This window comes from Periplaneta americana, chromosome 15 (genome assembly GCF_040183065.1).
Source record: "Periplaneta americana isolate PAMFEO1 chromosome 15, P.americana_PAMFEO1_priV1, whole genome shotgun sequence".
NCBI lineage: Eukaryota > Metazoa > Arthropoda > Insecta > Blattodea > Blattidae > Periplaneta > Periplaneta americana.
In genome coordinates this window covers 66,501,223-66,521,685 of record NC_091131.1, presented here as the reverse complement: position 1 = coordinate 66,521,685, position 20,463 = coordinate 66,501,223, and the positions used below count along the sequence as shown (strand labels likewise).

General features: G+C 34.8%; 1 protein-coding gene across 2 annotated transcripts in view; it reads right to left on the bottom strand.

Annotated features, from left to right (window-relative positions):
• Nucleotides 1-13,294, bottom strand: part of LOC138715065 (acyl-CoA-binding domain-containing protein 4) — a 57,655-nt gene extending 44,361 nt beyond the window's left edge. Inside the window, exon 1 of one of the 2 annotated variants that reach the window (XM_069847545.1) lies at nucleotides 12,971-13,294. In XM_069847545.1, the coding sequence (XP_069703646.1) occupies nucleotides 12,971-13,031 (61 nt within the window). In that variant the 5' untranslated portion in view covers nucleotides 13,032-13,294. The remainder of the gene's footprint in view (nucleotides 1-12,970) is intronic. The other variant, XM_069847544.1, reaches the window with a different exon arrangement.
• Between the last annotated feature and the right edge of the window lie 7,169 nt (nucleotides 13,295-20,463).

The window sequence follows — 20,463 nt, the reverse complement described above, 5'->3', positions numbered from 1 at the left end:
AACTGTGACGTGGTAGTGGTAGTGGTGGTGGTGGTGGTGGTGGTGGTGGTGGTGGTGGTGGTGGTGATGGTGATGGTGGTGGTGTTGATACAATAGAAACAGTTACAAATGTATTACTTGAAAAAAAAAAAACATGCTTCATGGTCCGTAGATACGACGAAATAAAATAATAAAATCGTTCCCAGTGAGAAAGTAATGATATTTATTCAGAAGAGGTGTAGCTTAGACTATTTCCAGTCCTAGTAAAGATCAGTCACGTAGATTTAACATTTGTAACGACATTAGATTATAATATCCTTTCCACCTTTTGTTCGGCTGAAAACGAAGGCTGATTTAACCTTCGAAACGATGTGAACTTTTATATGCTTCTAATATACTGTAACTTAATGGAAAATTCCAAGCTACATATCGCATTGCTTGTGTTGTCTCACTGGCAAATTAGAACGTTCGTACTGTACGTCGTTCGGTATAGTATATACTGCAACAGAATAGTATCACATTTGAGGTTCTTTCCATTTAATAGATTTAACGACATTGTATCAACTATAATGTTTTTCACGCGACTTAGTCCATACGTCTGATCTTCTTCGTGGCAAAAATATTTTGTCTTGGCGCATATAATGTCTCATTTCCGATGGAGAATATGTTGAAAAACAGTTCACCAACATCTGTATCTGTTCCAATAAATTTTTCCATGAAATTGTGCTTCATTTCTGTAAACTGCCCCAGGGAAACTTACCTTCTGGAGGACTCTCGTAATTGCGCTCGAGTGACCAAAATTTGTATAAACTCTTCTTTTAAATTATTAATATAGTGGAAGAAAAAAACTTTTTTATCTTCCCCCTCAAGAATGTTTGCGTTTAAGTCGCATTAAAAGGAGTATGGGTATAGTGTCTGTGGGATTGGTGATAACTGAATGGTGTTTGGCGAGATGAGTCCGAGAAGTCGCCGTGGGGTTACCTAACATTCGCCTTATAGCTGTGGAAAATCTTAGAAAAAGCCAAACAGATAACCGGCTCAAGCGGGATTCGAATCTATACCCGAACGAAATCTCGGATAGTTAAACTTGTTACTCCGAACTACGCCGGCGGCCTTATAAGGCTATTGGAGTGTATAGTTTCATTCATTCATTCATTCATTCATCTGGTGTTCTGCCCAAGGACAGGTCTTTCACTGCCAACCCAGCTTTCTCCAATCTTTCCTATTTTCCGCCTTCCTCTTTATTTCCTCATATTATCTATACATCTTAATGTTGTCTATCATCTGATATCTTCTTCTGCCCCGAACTCTTCTCCCGTTCACCATTCCTTCCAGTGCATCCTTCAGTAGGCAGTTTCTTCTCAGCCAGTGACCTAACCAATTCCCTTTTCTCTTCCTGATCAGTTTCAGCATCATTTTTTCTTCACCCACACCTTTATTCCTTATTCTGTCTGTCCACTTCACACGTTCCATTCTTCTCCATATCCACATTTCAAATGCTTCTATTCGCTCCGTTTCTCTTCACTTCATCGTAATACACATATTTTTGCCCCATACAATGCCACACTCCATACAAAGACTTCCTTAGTTCTTCCATAGTTTTGGGGTATTTAAACCGTGAGAGAAAAGGAGTTCTGAAAATGTTCTCGAGGCAAAAAATAATATTAGGGTTGACAATATAGCTTGATCTCCAAATAAATTAATAATGTGGCCTCTTGTATGGCAGTGAGTCACAGAGACAAATTTATATTAAATATTTTGTCAGCGTCGTCATCGTCCTCCTGCTCTTTACCATCACCACCCATAGTCACCATCATTTATATGAACTAATATCAGGGATATGTTTTAATCCAAAGGCAAAGCTTAACACTGTTCTCTTCAGCGTTTAGTTAAATCCTCTTATTGGCATGATAGTATCTGCTGAACTATCTTCTATCCTCTTTATGTGTTCGCGCCACCATGATTGTTAAACGACTATTTTATTTAATAAATTAAAAATGTTTAATTGGGATCTGTTATCTTCGGTAACCGTTAGTTTCTCGAGTCGCATTTCCGCAATTTCTGTTCGCTTTCATTGCCGTTCTGTGTGAGAACAGCATTGTGATCCACATGAAGAAGTGTGTCATTTCTTGTTACATTTCCATACAATGCTCTTTTTATTGTGCCACCTGCAATAAAGTTTATTGAATTATTTTTATGTGTAACAAATTAAAAAAATAATAATTTTGCACAGTTAAAAGTGGCATACAAGATAGTCTCATTAAGACAAACTAGACTTGTCGATACCAATATTCATTTCCCTAACAATGCAAGAAATTGCGAGAAATAAAGATGAAAACGAGTAATATGGTGCTATTCCTTAACAGAGTCACTTTCATTTGTACAAACAAGTCATAACGTGTAACACTCAACAAAATCTCTCATTGTCAGCCTCACCCAAAACCAATCAGAAGAAAGTAGGCTTCAAGACCTTTTTTATTTTAACCATAATATGAATACAATTATTCAAAGAAAAATCTGGAAAGTAAATCGATAAGTGGAACAGTGATAGTTGACCCTGATGCGAGGCATAAAGACAAAACCTAAAGAAGTTATCAGTTTAGAGAAGAAAACCAGTTTCCAACTGGTTCCACTCCTACAGGGTTGCACAAAGTATACGAAGTGTAAATGTTGTATACCTGGAACTGAAAAATTGCACTGCTCCTATGTCCTTGAACAGTTTCTCCTCTTAAAATATTCGACTGATTGTGTTCATATTCGGCCCTTCGCTTTACCATAAAATTCCAATTTATTTTATTTCATTACTCATTTTAAACATGTGTGGTTCTTTATTAATGTTCACATTTATTTGATCTGTAATTTTTATCTCTAGCAAATGTCTCAGGAACCGCATTTCAGAAGCCTGCATACTAAATGTCCATATTTCACAAACATATCTAGTCTCATTATACTGCTAGAACTGTATCTTGATTTCGATTCTCAGTAAGTGAATAATGCCAAAATATAGATCATCTGTCGTTCTCAGTCATTTTGTGAACTATCATACATAATCTTAAAGTCCCTTCCGTCAGACCCTATTTCTCACTTCTAACCATGTCTTTACTGCCATCCTGGCTTCTCTTTCAGCAGTACTTGGTATAGGCCTAGCTTATGGTACGGCCTGTATTTGCTACTGATTATTCATTTCCGGTCACATTATTCTCTCCTTTCATAGTGTGTGACAATTCTCGTCCCTTCTATTGTGTGATTTTCTACAATTATTCATTGGCCATAATCTATGGACATTGATTCTCATAAAATACATTCGTTTGTAAACATCTAGGCCTACTATAAGTTCTAATATACCACGAAATGTTCAGCTCAGAGAAGTCCTTCTTCTTTCTCTTCCTAACATACATTAGGTCCTAGTGGCCTATTATACACTGTTCAAAACAATTAGAGGAACATTTTGTTAAAGGTTTAAAAATTAAGAACTACATTATGTATGACACTATTCAACATCATTAAAATAAAAACAAAGAGGCCTAATTAATTTCATTTTAATGTCAGTGAACAGCTTTGCAGAAAATGCCACTAAGCAAGTGTTCCTCTAATAATCTAATTGTTTTGAGCAGTTTATATACTTTTCATTAACACGCTCCATAATAAATCTTGTAATTTAGGACTTGTGGAATTCTGAAATAGTACAGTTGAAGCACATGATATTTTCCTATTTAGTTCCGTATTTATCTAACTTATATGATCCAAAAGTTAAATCATTTATAATTCCTTAGAACTTTTATATTTTTTATACATACAGCGTAATGTATCTTACTGTTTTTATTTCTCATTTTCCAGAAATCTTTTCTAACATTGGCACGAACGGTCAATTCAATTACCATGTTTCATTTAACGACGCTCGCAACTCCCGAGGTTATATCAACGTCGCCGGGGTATCGGAATTTTGTCCCGTAGGAGCTCTTTTACATGCCAGTAAATCTATTGACATTAGCCGGTCGCATTTAAGCACACTTAAGGGGAGAGGATGGTATTTTTGATGAAAAATGACTAAATTAAAAAAAAAAATCTTTAAAATACTCTGTGATATGTGTGGATCGTCATGTTTAAACTTCCTGCATTATGGATTTTTAAATCACTCGCCCACTTTTATTGTTGTTTCCGGTAAATTAAATTTTCAAAAATTTTTTTTCTTTAAAATACCCTTTGATATGTCTGGAATGCATTGCATAACATTTCGTGGGTATTTGTGCCCTAATCGGATGTTGAGACGTCATTTTTAAACTTCCTGCGCTATTGATTTTTAAATCACACGCCCGCTTTTATCGGTTTCCAGTAACTTCATTGTTTTTGCTACATTGCCAGACGAATATAATTTCTGAACTATTAAAGATACATGCATGAAATTTAGAACACACATTCTTTAGACTATTAGGAAACTTTTCTTTGTAACAGAATTTTGTTAATTGATTTCATTTAAAAAATACGTCCATTTGTTTGCAAGAAAGGAAATCAGAAAATTGTTACTAAATTTTAATTATTTATTTTACAAACGTAGGGACTAATATCAAAATTCTGTTACAGACAGTTTGTAGAACATACTTTTGCAAATACATTTCAAAAACTGTTTGAATCTATCTTTAAAAACGGTTTAGATATATCGGTTTTAGTACAATCCTGCATTGGGTATATTTTTTTCAAATTTGGGCCCCCAAATATTTTTTTTTTCAAAATATTTTTATTTGGTTGAGTTGCCACAGCTATGAGCTCTCTACATACAAAAAATTAATAATTTATACCAAATAGGAAAAAAGTTTTAAAAAATACCATTCTCTCCCCTTAAATACGAATGGCAAAAGCCTTACTACTGTATGTCAACATAGCGCAAGTCAGCCACCGGCATAGCTCTGTCGGTAAGGCGCTTGCCTGCCGATCCGGAGTTGCGTTCGGGCGCGGGTTCGATTCCCGCTGGGGCTGATTACCTGGTTGGGTTTTTTCCGTGATTTTCCCCAACCGTAAGTCAAATGTCAGGTAATCTATGGCGAATCCTCGGCCTCATCTCGTCAAATATCATCTATCACCAATTCCATCGACGCTAAATAACCTCGTAGTTGATACAGCGTCGTTAAATAACCAAGTAAATAAATAGCGCAAGTCAGGGCTTTATGCGCTTTTATTCTACAGTAGTATGTTTTTTAACTAAATTCAGAAATAAATGTGAGATACTATTTGCCTGCTGTACCGAAGTTGCGCTCAGCTCGGACGTGGGTTCCATACTCGTTTCGGCTCATTAAATGGTTGGGTTCTTTCCAAGGTTTCCCCCAACTGTAAGGTAAATCTTCGGCCTCATCTCAACAAATACCATCTTGCTATCATCAATTCCCTCGAAACTAAATAACCTAGTAGTTGATACAGCGTCATGAAATAACCGACAAAAATATAAATGGGCTACTTGTATAAATCAATATGAAATAGACTGAGTTGTTACAAGCACTATCAAGCAATTTGCAGACTCAGGCTCCTTTCTTATACTGCTTAAACGCATTATGATGAACTGTGTGCGATTTATTTGTTCAGCTGCTCAGTGAGCACATTCTAAGTTCATAGGTCAAAGTCAGCTGAGAGTGATGGATTTTTAAGGACAATAAAATACATAGAGATCTTTCATCAGTAGGCCTACTTATGGCAGTGACAATGAATTCTAAGAAAACAAGTCAAACGATGTGTCAAAATAGAGATGTTGAAGTTTGTAAGAAATTTGGCTGGTTACAGCTTGAAGAGGCAAAAAAAATAAAACATTACAATTCAGGTTGACTGGAGATATTGGATAAACAAATGAAGTGACATCGGCATACTAACAGAATGGGAAAACAAAGGCTAGCAAAACTGCCTTAAGGTAGCAGTCGGACAGAAAAAAATTAAGACTATTCAGAAAGAGATGAAGAGATTAAATGATATTATACCAAGTTCAATACAACGGAATATGTACTGCTAATGAAGCAAATAGAAAAATATGTGACAAATTTTACTGTGTTGGAGAGCTTAAACTAAGAATACAGTAATTTTCATTACTTTTTTTTCGGAAAAGCTATAGCAGGATAGGATAGCATTATGGAGATAGGTGTTACTTTAAACATGTTCTTAAAATAACACTGAAAAGTGTTAATGTAATATTTCACTATTAAATTAGTAGTGAAGCGTGGACTGTGAAGAATAAAGATGTCAGTAGAATAACAGCAAGTGAGATGAGGTTCATGAGAGCAACAGCTGGATATACTCGCTGGAATCATAAAAAAATGAGGACATAATGCAAGACTTCAAATAGAACCCATTATGCAGTTCATCAGCAAATATCAACTTCAGTCGAAGGTCATCTCGAACGAATGGATCGATGCAAAATTCCAAAAGCACTGTTTCATTACCATCCGCATGGCAAAAGATCTCTAGGTCGTCCGAAGAAGAGATGGACTGAAAATTCTAGTTTGCGACCGTAACAAGCCACCCGGCCTAATACTTGTTAGAAAGACGATGACGACTATTAAATTAAATATTCAATGCATTGAAATTTCGCAAAATTTTTATAATCAACATAATTTGTAGATTTACGACTAAATTCTAGTAACTATTTACAAAATTTAAATATGTTTTTGATCCCTCCAGCGATTCTCTGATCACTCAAATAATATATCCTCACCTAGACAACAGTAAGACAATGATGGGAAGTGATTTTTGTCCATAATTTCACATGTTTCTATTTTTGCTGGTATTACATTACTTCAGCTATAATATATAGCACTTTTTATTTCCATATTGTGTTCTTTCATATATCGCACCTTGGGAAGAAGAGGGCCACAAGTGCAAAAAATTCACGAATTGAGATAACACTGCTGCCTAATAGAGAAAAACTCTGTTTCTAAATGGCCACAAGTGGTAGCTTAAAATTTGGAGGCAGGGCGTAGTTTGTTCGTATGGTACTACTGCAAATCAAATGGACTTGTTAGACATTAAATTTGAAATATCTCATTAATAGTCTTTGCACTCGTGGCCGTCTTCTTCTCAAGGTGCGATATCTTACTAGGATGCACGCTACTTAAGCATCAAAACGTAACTTATGGAAATAAATGATAAAATTAAAGGGCTATGGCCGTGGCATATGACTTCTGTTGTATCCAATAAAGAACATAAAATTTGTAAAGCTCTTAAAATCACGTAGTTAATGGTAAAGTGAAATTATGACCTCATATCAGTATTATTGCCTAACATAGACTAAGCATTAAGACTTCGAAATGAAATTGTAGCAATGGCGTTAAAATCAGTACAAGCACGGTTGGATAGGATGTCTATAAATAAATCATAACAGCATAAGTATATATATTTACAGCAATGAAGATAGTCCAAAGAAATTATATTCTGAAAACTAAATCTGTGTTCTACACAAAATTTTAATGACAAATAATTAATACCAGCTTTACAAACTTCAAATTAAACCTACGTTCTCAGAAGAAAATGCATTTTTTTCATAATTATATATTTACAGCAATGGATATAATCCAAAGAAATTTCATTCTAGAAAGTAAATCTGTGCTGTTCACAAAATTTTAATGGTAGATAATATTAACTTTACAAACACCACATTAAACTAATGCTACCAGAAGAAAATGCATTCCTATCGTTTCCATAATACAGACAAGTTTATTTAGAGGCTTACTGAACACTTCTTTTGTCTTGTTGCAGATCTTTTGTGAAAGCGTTTGTTGAGTGTGGATCTGTTGTGCTGCAAGGTGAGTGAACACATTGCATGATGGTAGTGGCTTTACATGTAGAAATTATAATAGAAGTTTCATTTTTAATCTTAATCTCAGCAGTACTTGTTCATCTTAGAGCTGCCGTCACCAGTGCAGAAAACTGTTTGTTCGATCATCCAGTGGCTGAAGTACTATCCCAGGTAGATCCTGTAAGACTTTTAATGCACAAAATGAACAAATTTTCTTATTTCGTCAAGGCCCTGTAAGACTTTTAATGCACAAAATGAACAAATTATCTTATTTCGTCAAGGCCCTGTAAGACTTTGAAAGCACAAAATGGACAAATTATCTTATTTCGTCAAGGCCCTGTAAGACTTTTAATGCACAAAATGAACAAATTTTCTTATTTCGTCAAGGCCCTAATGTAGATTTATACCCCCATCCCAGCGACTCTGGACACTCTTAATAATCTTAATAATAAAAAAGTAACATGTTGACTGTGCAACTATCAATTATGCAGCTTATAGCTACTGCAAGTTGCGCAAGTCATTTCAAAGGAGTTTCATATGTATAAGTACATCGTCACGGTGCTTTTGTGAGTCGATACGATGTAATGTTAGGCATCAACTACGTCTCATAAATAATAATAATAATAATTATTATTATTATTATTAGTAGTAGTAGTAGTAGTAGTAGTAGTAGTAGTAGTAGTAGTAGTAGGCGAAACAGAAATATTAAGCGAATTCGCAACATCAAATTTTTACTGACACCAATGAAAATGAGTGTCAGAACAACTGTAGGCTAACTTGGAACTCTTGAAGCTCAGTGAGTAGGCTACAGTTTAATAAGAATGAAAAGCCAACATCCTAATCTTTTTTCATTCATTCATAGTGTTCTGGCCTAGGGCAGGTCTTTCACTGCAAACCCATCATTCTCCAGTCTTTCCTATTTTCTGCCTTCCTCTTTGTCTCCTCATATGATCCATATATCTTAATGTCGTCTATCATCTGATATCTTCTTCTGCCCCGAATTCTTCTCCCGTTCACCATTCCTTCCAGTGCATCCTTCAGAAGGCAGTTTCTTCTCAACCAGTGACCCAGACAATTCCTTTTCCTCTTTCTGATCAGTTTCAGCATCATTCTTTCTTCACCCATTCTTTCCAACACAGCTTCGTTTCCTATTGTCTGTCCATTTCACACGTTCCATCCTTCTCCATATTCACATCCAGTAGTTTCTCTTCACTTCGTCGTAATGTTCATGTTTCTGCCCAATACAATGTTATACTCCACACAAAGCACTTCACTAGTCTCTTCCTTAGTTCTTTCTCCAGAGTTACGAAAAAAATGCTCCCTTTTCTATTAAAAACTTCCTTTGCCATTGCTATTCTCCTCTTGACTTCTTGGCAGTAGCTCATATTACTGCTTATCACCTACTCTATATGTCTTATAATAATCTGAATCAGACATCATTCGAAACACCAACATTTCTGTACACTTGATTCTAATTTTATAAGATTCGCTGTATTTAATATCTGCTACACTGTGAATGAATTTCTAATTAATCATAGTGTATACTTTTTTTAATCCCTGTAATTCATAATACCATTGTCAGAATGAGAGTAAATAAAATATTAGTAATTGTTAGTAACAGTAATCTTAATCATCTAATCATAATCGTAATATTGTTTTACTGTAATACAATTTTATTATTTATTATTATATTATATGATAGTGTACCATTAGCAAGACAAAGGATTGAAACGAAAGAATAGACAAGTTGCAGATGGAGGCTGCTAAAAGTCGCTCACTGTTCTAACCGTTTGTTAAATGACTTGACATATTAAACAGATTACATCAGAGGAGGTTGAAAAGTGGAGCTTTGCCACACACTGTAAAAGAGAGAGGATTTACTTATTTAAGGGTAGTCTTAAATTATTGACGATATTAAGAATGTCTTAAATAATTATAATACGATAATGTGGTAGTGATGGAATTAAGAGTGCCTAGGAAAAGTTTTAATTAATAAAGAAACTATAATATAACTAATTCTGATAATTTCTGTAGCTACTTTAAAATTGCTTGGAGGAGATTCTTAGTTTGAACCCTGACAAAGTGCTCTCGGTGGTGTAGAAAAATGAAAATTACTTGCAGTTTTTGAGACTCAAATCAGGGACTTCATATCTAACGTTCCATTATTACATTATGAAAAATTATACAATCACGTTACCGGTATATCAGCTAATGTTTCAAGTGGCCTGATTGTATATTCAAATTGTTATTGTTTTAAAATAAGTTGTGGGAAAGTTGGCAGAGGACGTCCCACTTCCTGCTACTAACGAATGCTTCATGTAATGTGCATCAACAGATGGATCGACACGTAGATCAGCTTCATTTCATATATCATGTAAGGTCTAAAGAAGTATGCCTACTCTTTTCTGGTACTTTATTTGGCACATCCCAATCCTTCAGGATTATAATTCATCGTCTTAACGTATTTTGTTCTAATAAACTTACTACCTTATATACCATTAAATTTCAAAGTAAAAAAACAATATTGTGTTTCGTTACAGGTTCTGGTTAGCAAATAATTACTTTGTCTCGTCCCTAATAAAATTACAGTTAGCTTTGTGTCAGTTCCTATTTTGTTCCGAATGACATGCGTCCCATCTGTTTATTATAATATTTTTATAGAAATAGTAGAAAATTGCAATAACTTATTGTACAAAGCTATTGTAGTAAGTAAACAGATGGAACATCGGTCTTCTGAAACGAAATTAGAAAAATGTACAAAATAAAAAGTTACCCAAATTGATACCTCCGATTGAATTTCTGGCTGACACATCTATTATCAGGCTGTTTATCTCACTTGACGATATGTGTCAGAGGATGAACAATTGTTGCATACATCTCAAGTCTAATTAGTGAAATATGTTACTAGCCAGCGATGTATGCAATGGATTTTTAGTAGGTTATTTTACGACGTTTTATCAACAGCTTAGGTTATTTAGCGTCTGAATGAGATACAGGTGATAATGCCGGTGAAATGAGTCCGGGGTCCAGCACCGTAAGTTACCCAGCATTTGCTCATATTGGGCTGAGGGAAAACCCCGGAAAAAACCTCAACCAGGTAACTTGCCCCGACCGGGAATCGAACCCGGGCCACCTGGTTTCGCGGCTAGACACGCTAACCGTTACTCCACAGATGTGGACTGCATGCAATGGAGGAGGAAAGGAATTGGCCAAACTAATCCATTATCTCCTGACTTAGTTGCCTCATGAGTGATGCCTTATCGGCCTGTTGACTAAATATACATATTACATACATATATATCTAATGGATTGAGGCTACTTCTGATTGAGAAAATCTTTTTGTTCTATATTTATTATATCATCTACAACCTTTCATTAAGTAGGCCTACACACATAACAGGCCTAGCTATAGTGCTTCAAACATTCGCAAAATCTTCATATTTATATCTGAAATATCGTTTATGTTCATTTGTTTCTAGTGCTATTGTTTAATATAAATTTCGTCTATTTAATAAACTCTTTGTCATACCTGCTTTCTAAAAAAATATGAATAACTTACTTGATAACAAGATGAAAACATGAGAACAGATTATAATTATTCTTAAAAAGGCATATAATGAAACTGGACTGGTAATAGCAATAAAGGTTGTTTAAGATTGTATTAAAAACTACGAAATTAAGAAATAATAAAATAACTGAACGTGTACCATAACCTAATCGATCTAAGAAGAGTCTCAAGTCTACAGGTCTACTTCAACAGAATCACCATGAAAGCCTAAAAACCCATATTTAATCCAATAATTATCACATTCTGAAATGAAGTGGTCTTATAAAGAGCATGAAAGCATGAATAAGAACAATGACCTATCAACCACCTGAAATTTAGGAAGACATAGAAAACAGGAGAACATTTATTCAATAGCCTACAGGACAAAGGACTTAAGTCGATGGAGGTGATAATCAGGGCTTTAAAATTTTTTTGTGGCGGCTCACCAGTCAGGCAAAAATTTCACTAGTCAGCATGTTCGAACTACAGAAGAGCAATTAAAATATCAATTTTTTTTCCCACTAGTCAATAAAAATTTTCACTTGTCACTCGAGCAGACAAATGCTTTTTCAAGATAAAGGTAATGAAACATATTGATCGTAATGGTGGAACTGTGATGAGTAACAAAGTAAAACCAGTCACACAGAAGTATGAACTACGAGAAATTTAGGAACACAAAAGTAGTAGAACATTTTATCAAAAAAACAGGACAAAGGTATTAAGTCGAGAAGTTAATGTGGTGATAATGACTGTAAATGATGGAATTGTGATAAGAAATAAATTAAGACCAGTCACACTGAAGTATGAACCACAATAAATTTAGGAAAACATAGAAAGAAGCAGAACATTTTAGTCAAAACAGGAGAAAGGTCGTAAGTCGAGACGATAATGGTGGTGATGTTAGTGACACACATAGGCCTATAACTGCAACGGTGGAACTATGGTGAATGGTGCATTAAAAAGAGAGATATGTAAGAATAATACAATATATACTAACACTGTTGATGGGAAATTGGTAATAATTTACTCGTATGTTCAGATTCAGTTTAGTACAAATTGTATAATTTTCACACTTTCTTCTTTAGCATTATATTATAGGCAAACAAGGCGTTTCCCAGTAGAACAAATTACGTTTCAATGAACAATTTTATTGTTCCGCACTGCATTCTAATGTAACATGATTCGGTGATTCTTATTTATTAGTATTATTTTCTAGCGTGATAGGCCTGTATAAAACGTAAATAAATTGATAAGAGTAGCTAAATGGTACATATATTTATCGTCAAGAAGAGCAATTCTGTATAAGGCACTTGTATAGGGAAACATTTTATTGAAAGGGAAACTGTGCGATATGATTCTATAAGCAGAAACGTTATTGCTCATTCAGATCCTTGGAAATCAATTACACAGCATACATTGAGGTTATATAGTAACCGTTGATTGTGACAGCTTCCCATACAATTTATAGTAATCTAATATATATATTGTGTTGACGGATATTTCAACTCGCAAATGTAACAAATTACTTCGGTTAATTCAGTACTACGACTGTTGCATAACACCTTCTTCTGCTTGTATATGCCTCTGAGTGACTAATTCACACAAGACATAGAGGTTATTTATAATGTTCACAGAGAGATAGACTTACTTTTTCGTATAAATAAACCACTCACCATTTTTAGGTAAATTTCTTATAACATTCACTGCTGCTCGAAACTTCTCTTCTGTAGTCATCTTGCTGCACGAAAACACAAACTGGCTACGAAAACATGAACAGCTGAGCAACACAACACCACACTTCGATAGCAGCTAGGCGACTGGAACAAAAGCACATCACGCCACGTACAGTAAGTAGCTTGCCTGTCAAGGATAAATAAAACGAGCGGCTAGTATAAGAATGTGACGTTTTGATAAGTAGACGAACAGTGTTCGATCAGTGACCTATACTCAACGATTATCACATCACACAGAAACAAACAAAAGGGAAGACCTTTGCTCCGCTGCGAGATGCTGTGAGCATGCGCAGTACAGCGTTCACACCCAGATGAAAGTATTGTGAGACGACGCCGACAGAGGAAGAGTGGAAAACACTCGAACTGAGCATGGTGTGACGAATCCACGGGAGAGAGAATTTTTTTTCTGAAAATTAAAGTGGCCATTCCTTATTTTTGGTTCATAAAGGCCGATATTTTTTCTCCAGAAAATATTACCTCCATTACTCAGAAAAAGTTATATTTAACTATGATTGAAAATTGTTCTTTTTCCATACCGGTACCTAAAAATGTGTTATTTGAGGAGCATGTCGTTAATTCGTAAATTGTAACATCACCTATGAACAACCTTCATGTACTCTTTTTCAAAGGAACTGTTGCCATTAATACTTCATTAATTCCATGCACTTAATTTATTCTAAACTGTAAATTATAAGTATTTATTTGCTATAAATAGCTAACGTAACTTATTAAATTGTCAATGCTAAAGTGATATATAAGTTCAGCTATTTATAAAAATTTTTGCAAGTTTACGTTTAATTTAGTACTATCCGAAATCACTGTCTTCAAAATATCGAAAATGAGAGTTCTGAAATAATTACAAATACAAGTTTTCATTTATTTACTCCAATTGTTTCAATAATTTGTATATTTACTTTGCAATTTAAAGTCGTGCCGGTATTTAAATTCTAACTTGAATATAACAGAGCTGTATGTATTTTTATTGTTGCATCTAACCCGAAAAATTGGCTAAGTTTACATTATAAATAGGGTTGGCCGCGTAAATTACATGATACATATTTTACGTAAATTACGTCGAATAGAAAAACTAATTTCTACACGATTTTCTACACGGCGTAATAACTTATTTTCATGAAATTGAATTCATAAGTTTGATAGTCTTCCATGTGCTTGAAGACGCTGTGTTGCTCTGTTTTTAATTATCGAGCCACAAAATGTACATTGTGCTCAGTTTTTAATTTTAAATTTTGTGAGAATAAGACCAAGTTCCTTCAACTTTTATTTTTAATACAGGTTCTTATTAACTTCAAAATCACTACTGAACACTTCGAAACTAAGCTGTGAACTGAAATTGTCATTCCCTGATAACGTGATAAGAAGTGTATTGCCCTTGGCATACCATTTGTCTGATTGTACTCTTTCAGTCCTCAGTAGTCATACTGTTTCCAGATGATATACCGTAGGTTCTATTTTTGTTTGTTGTTGTTTAGTCAACTATCCGAAGACAGGTCTGAACCTCATAAGTGATACCAAGAAGGCACCACTTACGAGGCAACTAGGCCAGGAGATAATGGAGTAGGGTGGCCAGTTCCTTTCCCCCTCCATCACATGCACCGCCGATTAGCTACATATTATACTAGTCAGACTTCAGATGCATTCAAAATTGTTTTTCCTCTGACACATATCGTCAAGTAAGATGTACTGCCTGATAATAGATGTACATATCAGCCAGAATCTCAATCAGAGGCTGATGTTCTATTATATTGAATTAATTAAATTGACACTCTTCCGAAACCGAAAAGAAAACCAAACAATAGTACTAGGATTTATTAAATTTGATATTTTTTTAATCTCTTTCCCTTATTATGACATTTAAACTACGAATCATCCAAAATATAGTTTAATTTAAGAGAATTTGAATTCGATGATAGACCATGTTTACATGAATGCCAATAATCAAGCAATAGTACTAGCATTTAGTAAATTTCATTTTTACAGCCTCTTTCCCTTGCTTTCACATTTAAACCACGAATCATACTATACAGAAATAGAGAATGAGAATTCGACAGTAAAACGTTTATTTACATAAATGCCAATAATTTTTATAGATTATGTATATGAAGACCATCAGATATAAAGTAAATCATAAAATTAAACAATAACCGTTTGTACGTAAAAGTAGTTTTACAAAAATCGCAGAAAAATTACGTCACGTGACGGAATTTTCTTCCATTTTTATGATGTCGAAAACAAAGGTTGTATGACAGTATAACCATAAACAGTTACACGTTTTCGACTTACTCTGTTTCATTAATTTATATAGCCTAAAGAATGAAAAAGTCTCTCTTTCAAAGTGCGGATTGCCGAATTATAAACAAAGGGCATAATATGCAAAGTAGGGAAGATATGCAGTAGACTTAAGGGAAGTGACTCATTTTACTGTTTCGAAACATTTTAATTCGCTTAGCGAAATTTTTTGAAACACTGTACATAGACTGTCGATAAGTTACAACGTTACATCTCTAAGTCTCGTGTGCCAACTATCAACGCGGTTAAGCGCTAGTGAACTGATCTTCCATCTAGGCGACACAGGTTCGATCCTCTGATCTGGTCGTGATGGAATTTATGACAGACAAAACAGACATTGCAGATAATTTTCTTCTGCGGATTCTGCTACTTTCTCTTTCATTCCACCAACATACTCTACCTCTCCCATTTCATCTACCATCCACACCTGTGGAGTAACGGTTAGCGCGTCTAGCCGTGAAACCAGGTGGCCCGGCTTCGATTCCCGGTCGGGGCAAGTTACCTGGTTGAGGTTTTTACCGGGGTTTTCCCTCAACCCAATATGAGCAAATGCTGGGTAACTTTCGGTGCTGGACCCCGGACTCATTTCACCTTTATCTCATTCAGACGCGAAATAACCTAAGATGTTGATAAAGCGTCGTAAAATAACCTACTAAAATAAAAAAAAATAAATTTCATCTATCTATTACAAATAGACTGAGATGAAGTCTTGGGAGATAATTCGAGTTTCCTATTTAAGGGTTTAGAACTGTGAGTGCTGGAGTCCATGAGGTATTTGTTTGGGGATGGGACTTGACTCTGTCAGGACTGAGGCAGGATGGCCCGCCTGTCAGCGCTGGATCGCACCCAAGTCACCTGAAGGACTAGAACAATCATGGTATAGGACTCATACTGGGCCAATTTTGAGCATACTTGCATAGAGTCCGGCCCTCGATAAACCAGCCACCCAACGGCAGACACTATATCGAAATGTGTTCTCCTGGTTTGATCACAAATAATTCTCTATCAAACCATGTAATTCGACGCTTCTCACCAGAGGTAGAAATTTCGTAATGAAACTGTTACGCTGCTTCAGCTTGAATTATATACACTATCTACCTGATGAATAGTAGTAACGCAGTTCTCAACATCAACAGACCAGCAAACAAACATCTACAGTACAGTCGGGTGGTAACCAAACTTGTTTTTGTGCCAATGATTCATGGCCTTATAATAAGAAACAAAATTTACAAATAATATTGTTTAATTGGCAATTAAAATCTTCATAATTTTCAATATAAATTAATTTACCCATACATATAAAAATAACAAACAAAATACATAATTGATTATATATCTAGCCTTGTTACAATTAATAAAAATGCAGATTTTTAGTTTATCAAGCGAGATACTCTTCTATATTGAAAAAAATAATAATATTTGTACTCTGAAAATATTTATTCTACGTCATATGACGTAACGGTAGCAAATCTGTAATGTGATACAGTATTCCTTGCTGTATCACCAAGTGAACAACAACTTTGTGATTCTATTAGTGCATTTCAGATATGGCACATCACATTAAATCCATAATTGATTTCAAGAACACTTTTCATTTTTGCTTTAATGACAATTGGGATTGCTGCGGATTGATATAGCCTATATATTTGAACAATAAGTGTTCTTCCACAGCTCGCGATGTCAATCATTTCTATATTTCTGGACTTCAGCAGAGTGATTGCTGCAGACAATTGTTTAAAGGGATATTGAAACATACCAATATTAATTATATCGAAGCACAGTGTCACTGAACTATTTTTTTTATAATATTCGTTTTGTAGATTGTATTTACACAGAATATAATTTCCAGTAAAATTTTTCTCCATTTGTTGATATATGATTATCAACAAATCTTGAAGTATTGCATTCAACTTCGTGTTACTGAAAGATTTAAATTCTGCCATGTTAAAAACCAGTTACTAAACTACACAACTCCACTACAAATGTTGGCACATTATAAAACTGCTTCTCTACTGTGCATATTGCTGTAATATAGTTACGACTGTAATCCGTGTAAAATAATTTATCTCTGTAGGAAGATGAGTCTTTTTTTTTTTCTCATTGACTATATATAGTATTTACTCAGGAGTAAATTTTTTGAACAGGCTGTAAATATTATTTTTAGCAATTGCTGTTCATATGTCAATTTTTTTCTTCAGCAATTACACATAATGCACATATTGATAGGGTGTTTTCACTAATCAACATCCAATGGTCCAACAAAAGTAAGAGACAGTAAAGGTATTGTGTTGCGCGGTATAATTTTAAGCATTTCAACTATAAAGGATTTAATCCATATTTCTTGAAGTGACCAAAGTTATTTATGGAGGTTTTTTCTTCACGAAAGTATAAAAAATAATGAGATTGTAATGGATATATTTAAAGTATTAGCCAATTGTTTTATTCTTCTATGGTAATAAATAGAAATTTAACACGTCAGGTTTTTCTCCTGAATGTCCTGCATATTTCCTTCAAACGTTCTGTTTTTTCAAAGTTTTGATGTGGTCACCTTAATACTGTGAGAATCTGAAATACTCAGAGAAAACCTGGTCCAACTTCTTTACTCAAGACAAATCTCGTATGATCTACGAGGATTCGTTGTTGAGAAGCCTTCAGCTGAGAGATTGCTACATTAGAACGCAACTGAATTTCTACATCCACTTCGAATGAGTGTTGTAGAAATGGCGCAAGCTTTAGACGTCAGCAGCAGACTGATTTATTAAATGCAAACTACTTGATGTCCGGTGTTGCCATTTTGCTCTGGGTTCGATCCTTTATCATGTCTGCGTGCGATATGTTTGTTGAGTACAAGTTGTCTTCCTACAGTATGTTTGTTTTTACTTGATGTATTCAGAGCGTGACAGTCGTTTCAATCTAGGAGACGGTGACTTCGCAACAATGCGGTGCTGTCGCGGCTGTAGCTGGTTGTAGATAGCCAGGAAGCGGAAATGAGTGGCCGAATTCGATCATCCGGAAAGTGAGCGTAACGTCAATAGAAGTGAGAGGTTTTTGCACTCAATATTTTTACTTCGAACCTCGTTTATTGGCATATGAAATGGAGTTTCAGCTATACGTACATATGCCTAGGATTGGCAGATTGAACTGAAATCAAACCTAGATACAATGTATAGATCATTTTCATCAGTATTATTATTATGAAATTTAAAAAAAATATATGAAACATGGGTATAGATTATGCGTAAGATTAAGAAGTCCTTGTCAATATTATTTAGATAGGTACTAGGCCTATTTATTGCATTCCTTTTCATCAGACATCAACTATTTCTAAATGGGTATTTATCATAAATTTCAATTCAATCAAAGAGCCGAGAGTATTGCTATTTTAATTGTATTCGATCAATATTATCAATTTTTCGTAATGAATTGCATAACACAGAGTAACACGTATTAAACCTCATATTTGTCGGATAACTGTACTGAAAAATTCCTGACATTTTACGAATTAGGATTTTATGCTTTCGTTTTCGTAAATAAGGAATTTATTATGTTGATGTATTTAAGTTATACATTTTCTGTTGAGTAAGCTAGGCCTACTATCTTAGTTTTGAATTCATTTCCCGCAACAACTGATTTTATTTTAATTAACTAACTCTGAGCTTTCAATTAATATGTTAAAAGAAATGAAATAACTTGGGGGCGGATGTTGATGAAAAGTCGGCTTCTTATTTTTCACATTAAGACGATGCCTATTAATATAGAAATTCTTTCTATGTTAATATTAAAGTAAAAAAGTAATTTCTTATATTGCATTTTTGCATTTTTTTTTTACGTTTTTGAACTAATAGGTCATTTTTATATTTTTTCGGCATTTTTTGGTCATTTTAATACTTTGAAGAACTTTTAGATCATTTGGAATGCTTTTTACTTTCTTCTTTACCGATAGGTCTGTTAACCAAACCAACCAAATAGGTCAGTAGTAATTACCTACTGAATAAGTGAATAACAGTGAAGTTCGAGTTTTATAGTTTGGAACAAACTCTAAAGTCCATCCCTCATTCCACTGAAGGCTTCACTTCGCAAACCGGAAGTAATATAAAATGCTTGACAGCAGCTTAGTTTAAGTGAGGACTTTGACTGCTACTGTTCTTTTGTCGGTATGAGGGTATCTTTAGAATTTATGTTTGGAAGGAGGGAAACTTTCACCATGTCCTGGACAGGACGTTGTGTCCTCAACATGGCTCGGAAGGGATGTCTACTGTAGTAGACAGTATGTTTAACACAAAGATTGCAAGAATGCACGCTGCGCCCACAATTTGTTTTGTCATTCACACTCCCTCGCCTGGAAGATCTGGTAGCAAAAGTGAAGAGCGGAAGGAGGAGACGGAGAATGAAGGCACTGACATGAACAATCCCTGATTGAAACACATTGTAAACACTCATTAAAATCTATAGTTTTCCCTTAAAACCTTCATTTTGTTGCATGTTCTTTTCCTTTATCTTAGCCAAATTCCAGGAAGTTGCCTCCTCTCTCCGAGATTAGCAGAGCAGTCATTGAAACAAGGTGACTAATTTTTAAGAAGTTGTGGTGCGAGTACGGTGAATAATGTTTAAATGTCATTTCCTTTTAATTTTACATCATTTTTCCATTAGTTTAAGGGTATTTTAATGATTATTTTAAGTAGATTTTTAGGTCATCAACATCCGCCACCTAAAAATAACATTGCGATTCCATTTTACAGAGAAATAAGATGTTACTAAATTACTCTTGTTTGACGCGGCTAGTCAAAGTGAGAAATGAGACATTCACTGAACAGCGCAGTAGTTTTCTTTTATGCTTGATAAAAGCACACTTGTGACAATAGCTTTACTACTTCTGGTTTGTCAGCAATAGTCCTTACTTACTTACAAATGGCTTTTAAGGAACCCGAAGGTTCATTGCCGCCCTCACATAAGCCCGCCATCGGTCCCTATCCTGTGCAAGATTAATCCAGTCTCTATCATCATACCCCATCTCCCTCAAATCCATTTTAATATTATCCTCCCATCTACGTCTCGGCCTCCCTAAAGGTCTTTTTCCCTCCGGTCTCCCAACTAACACTCTATATGCATTTCTGGATTCGCCCATA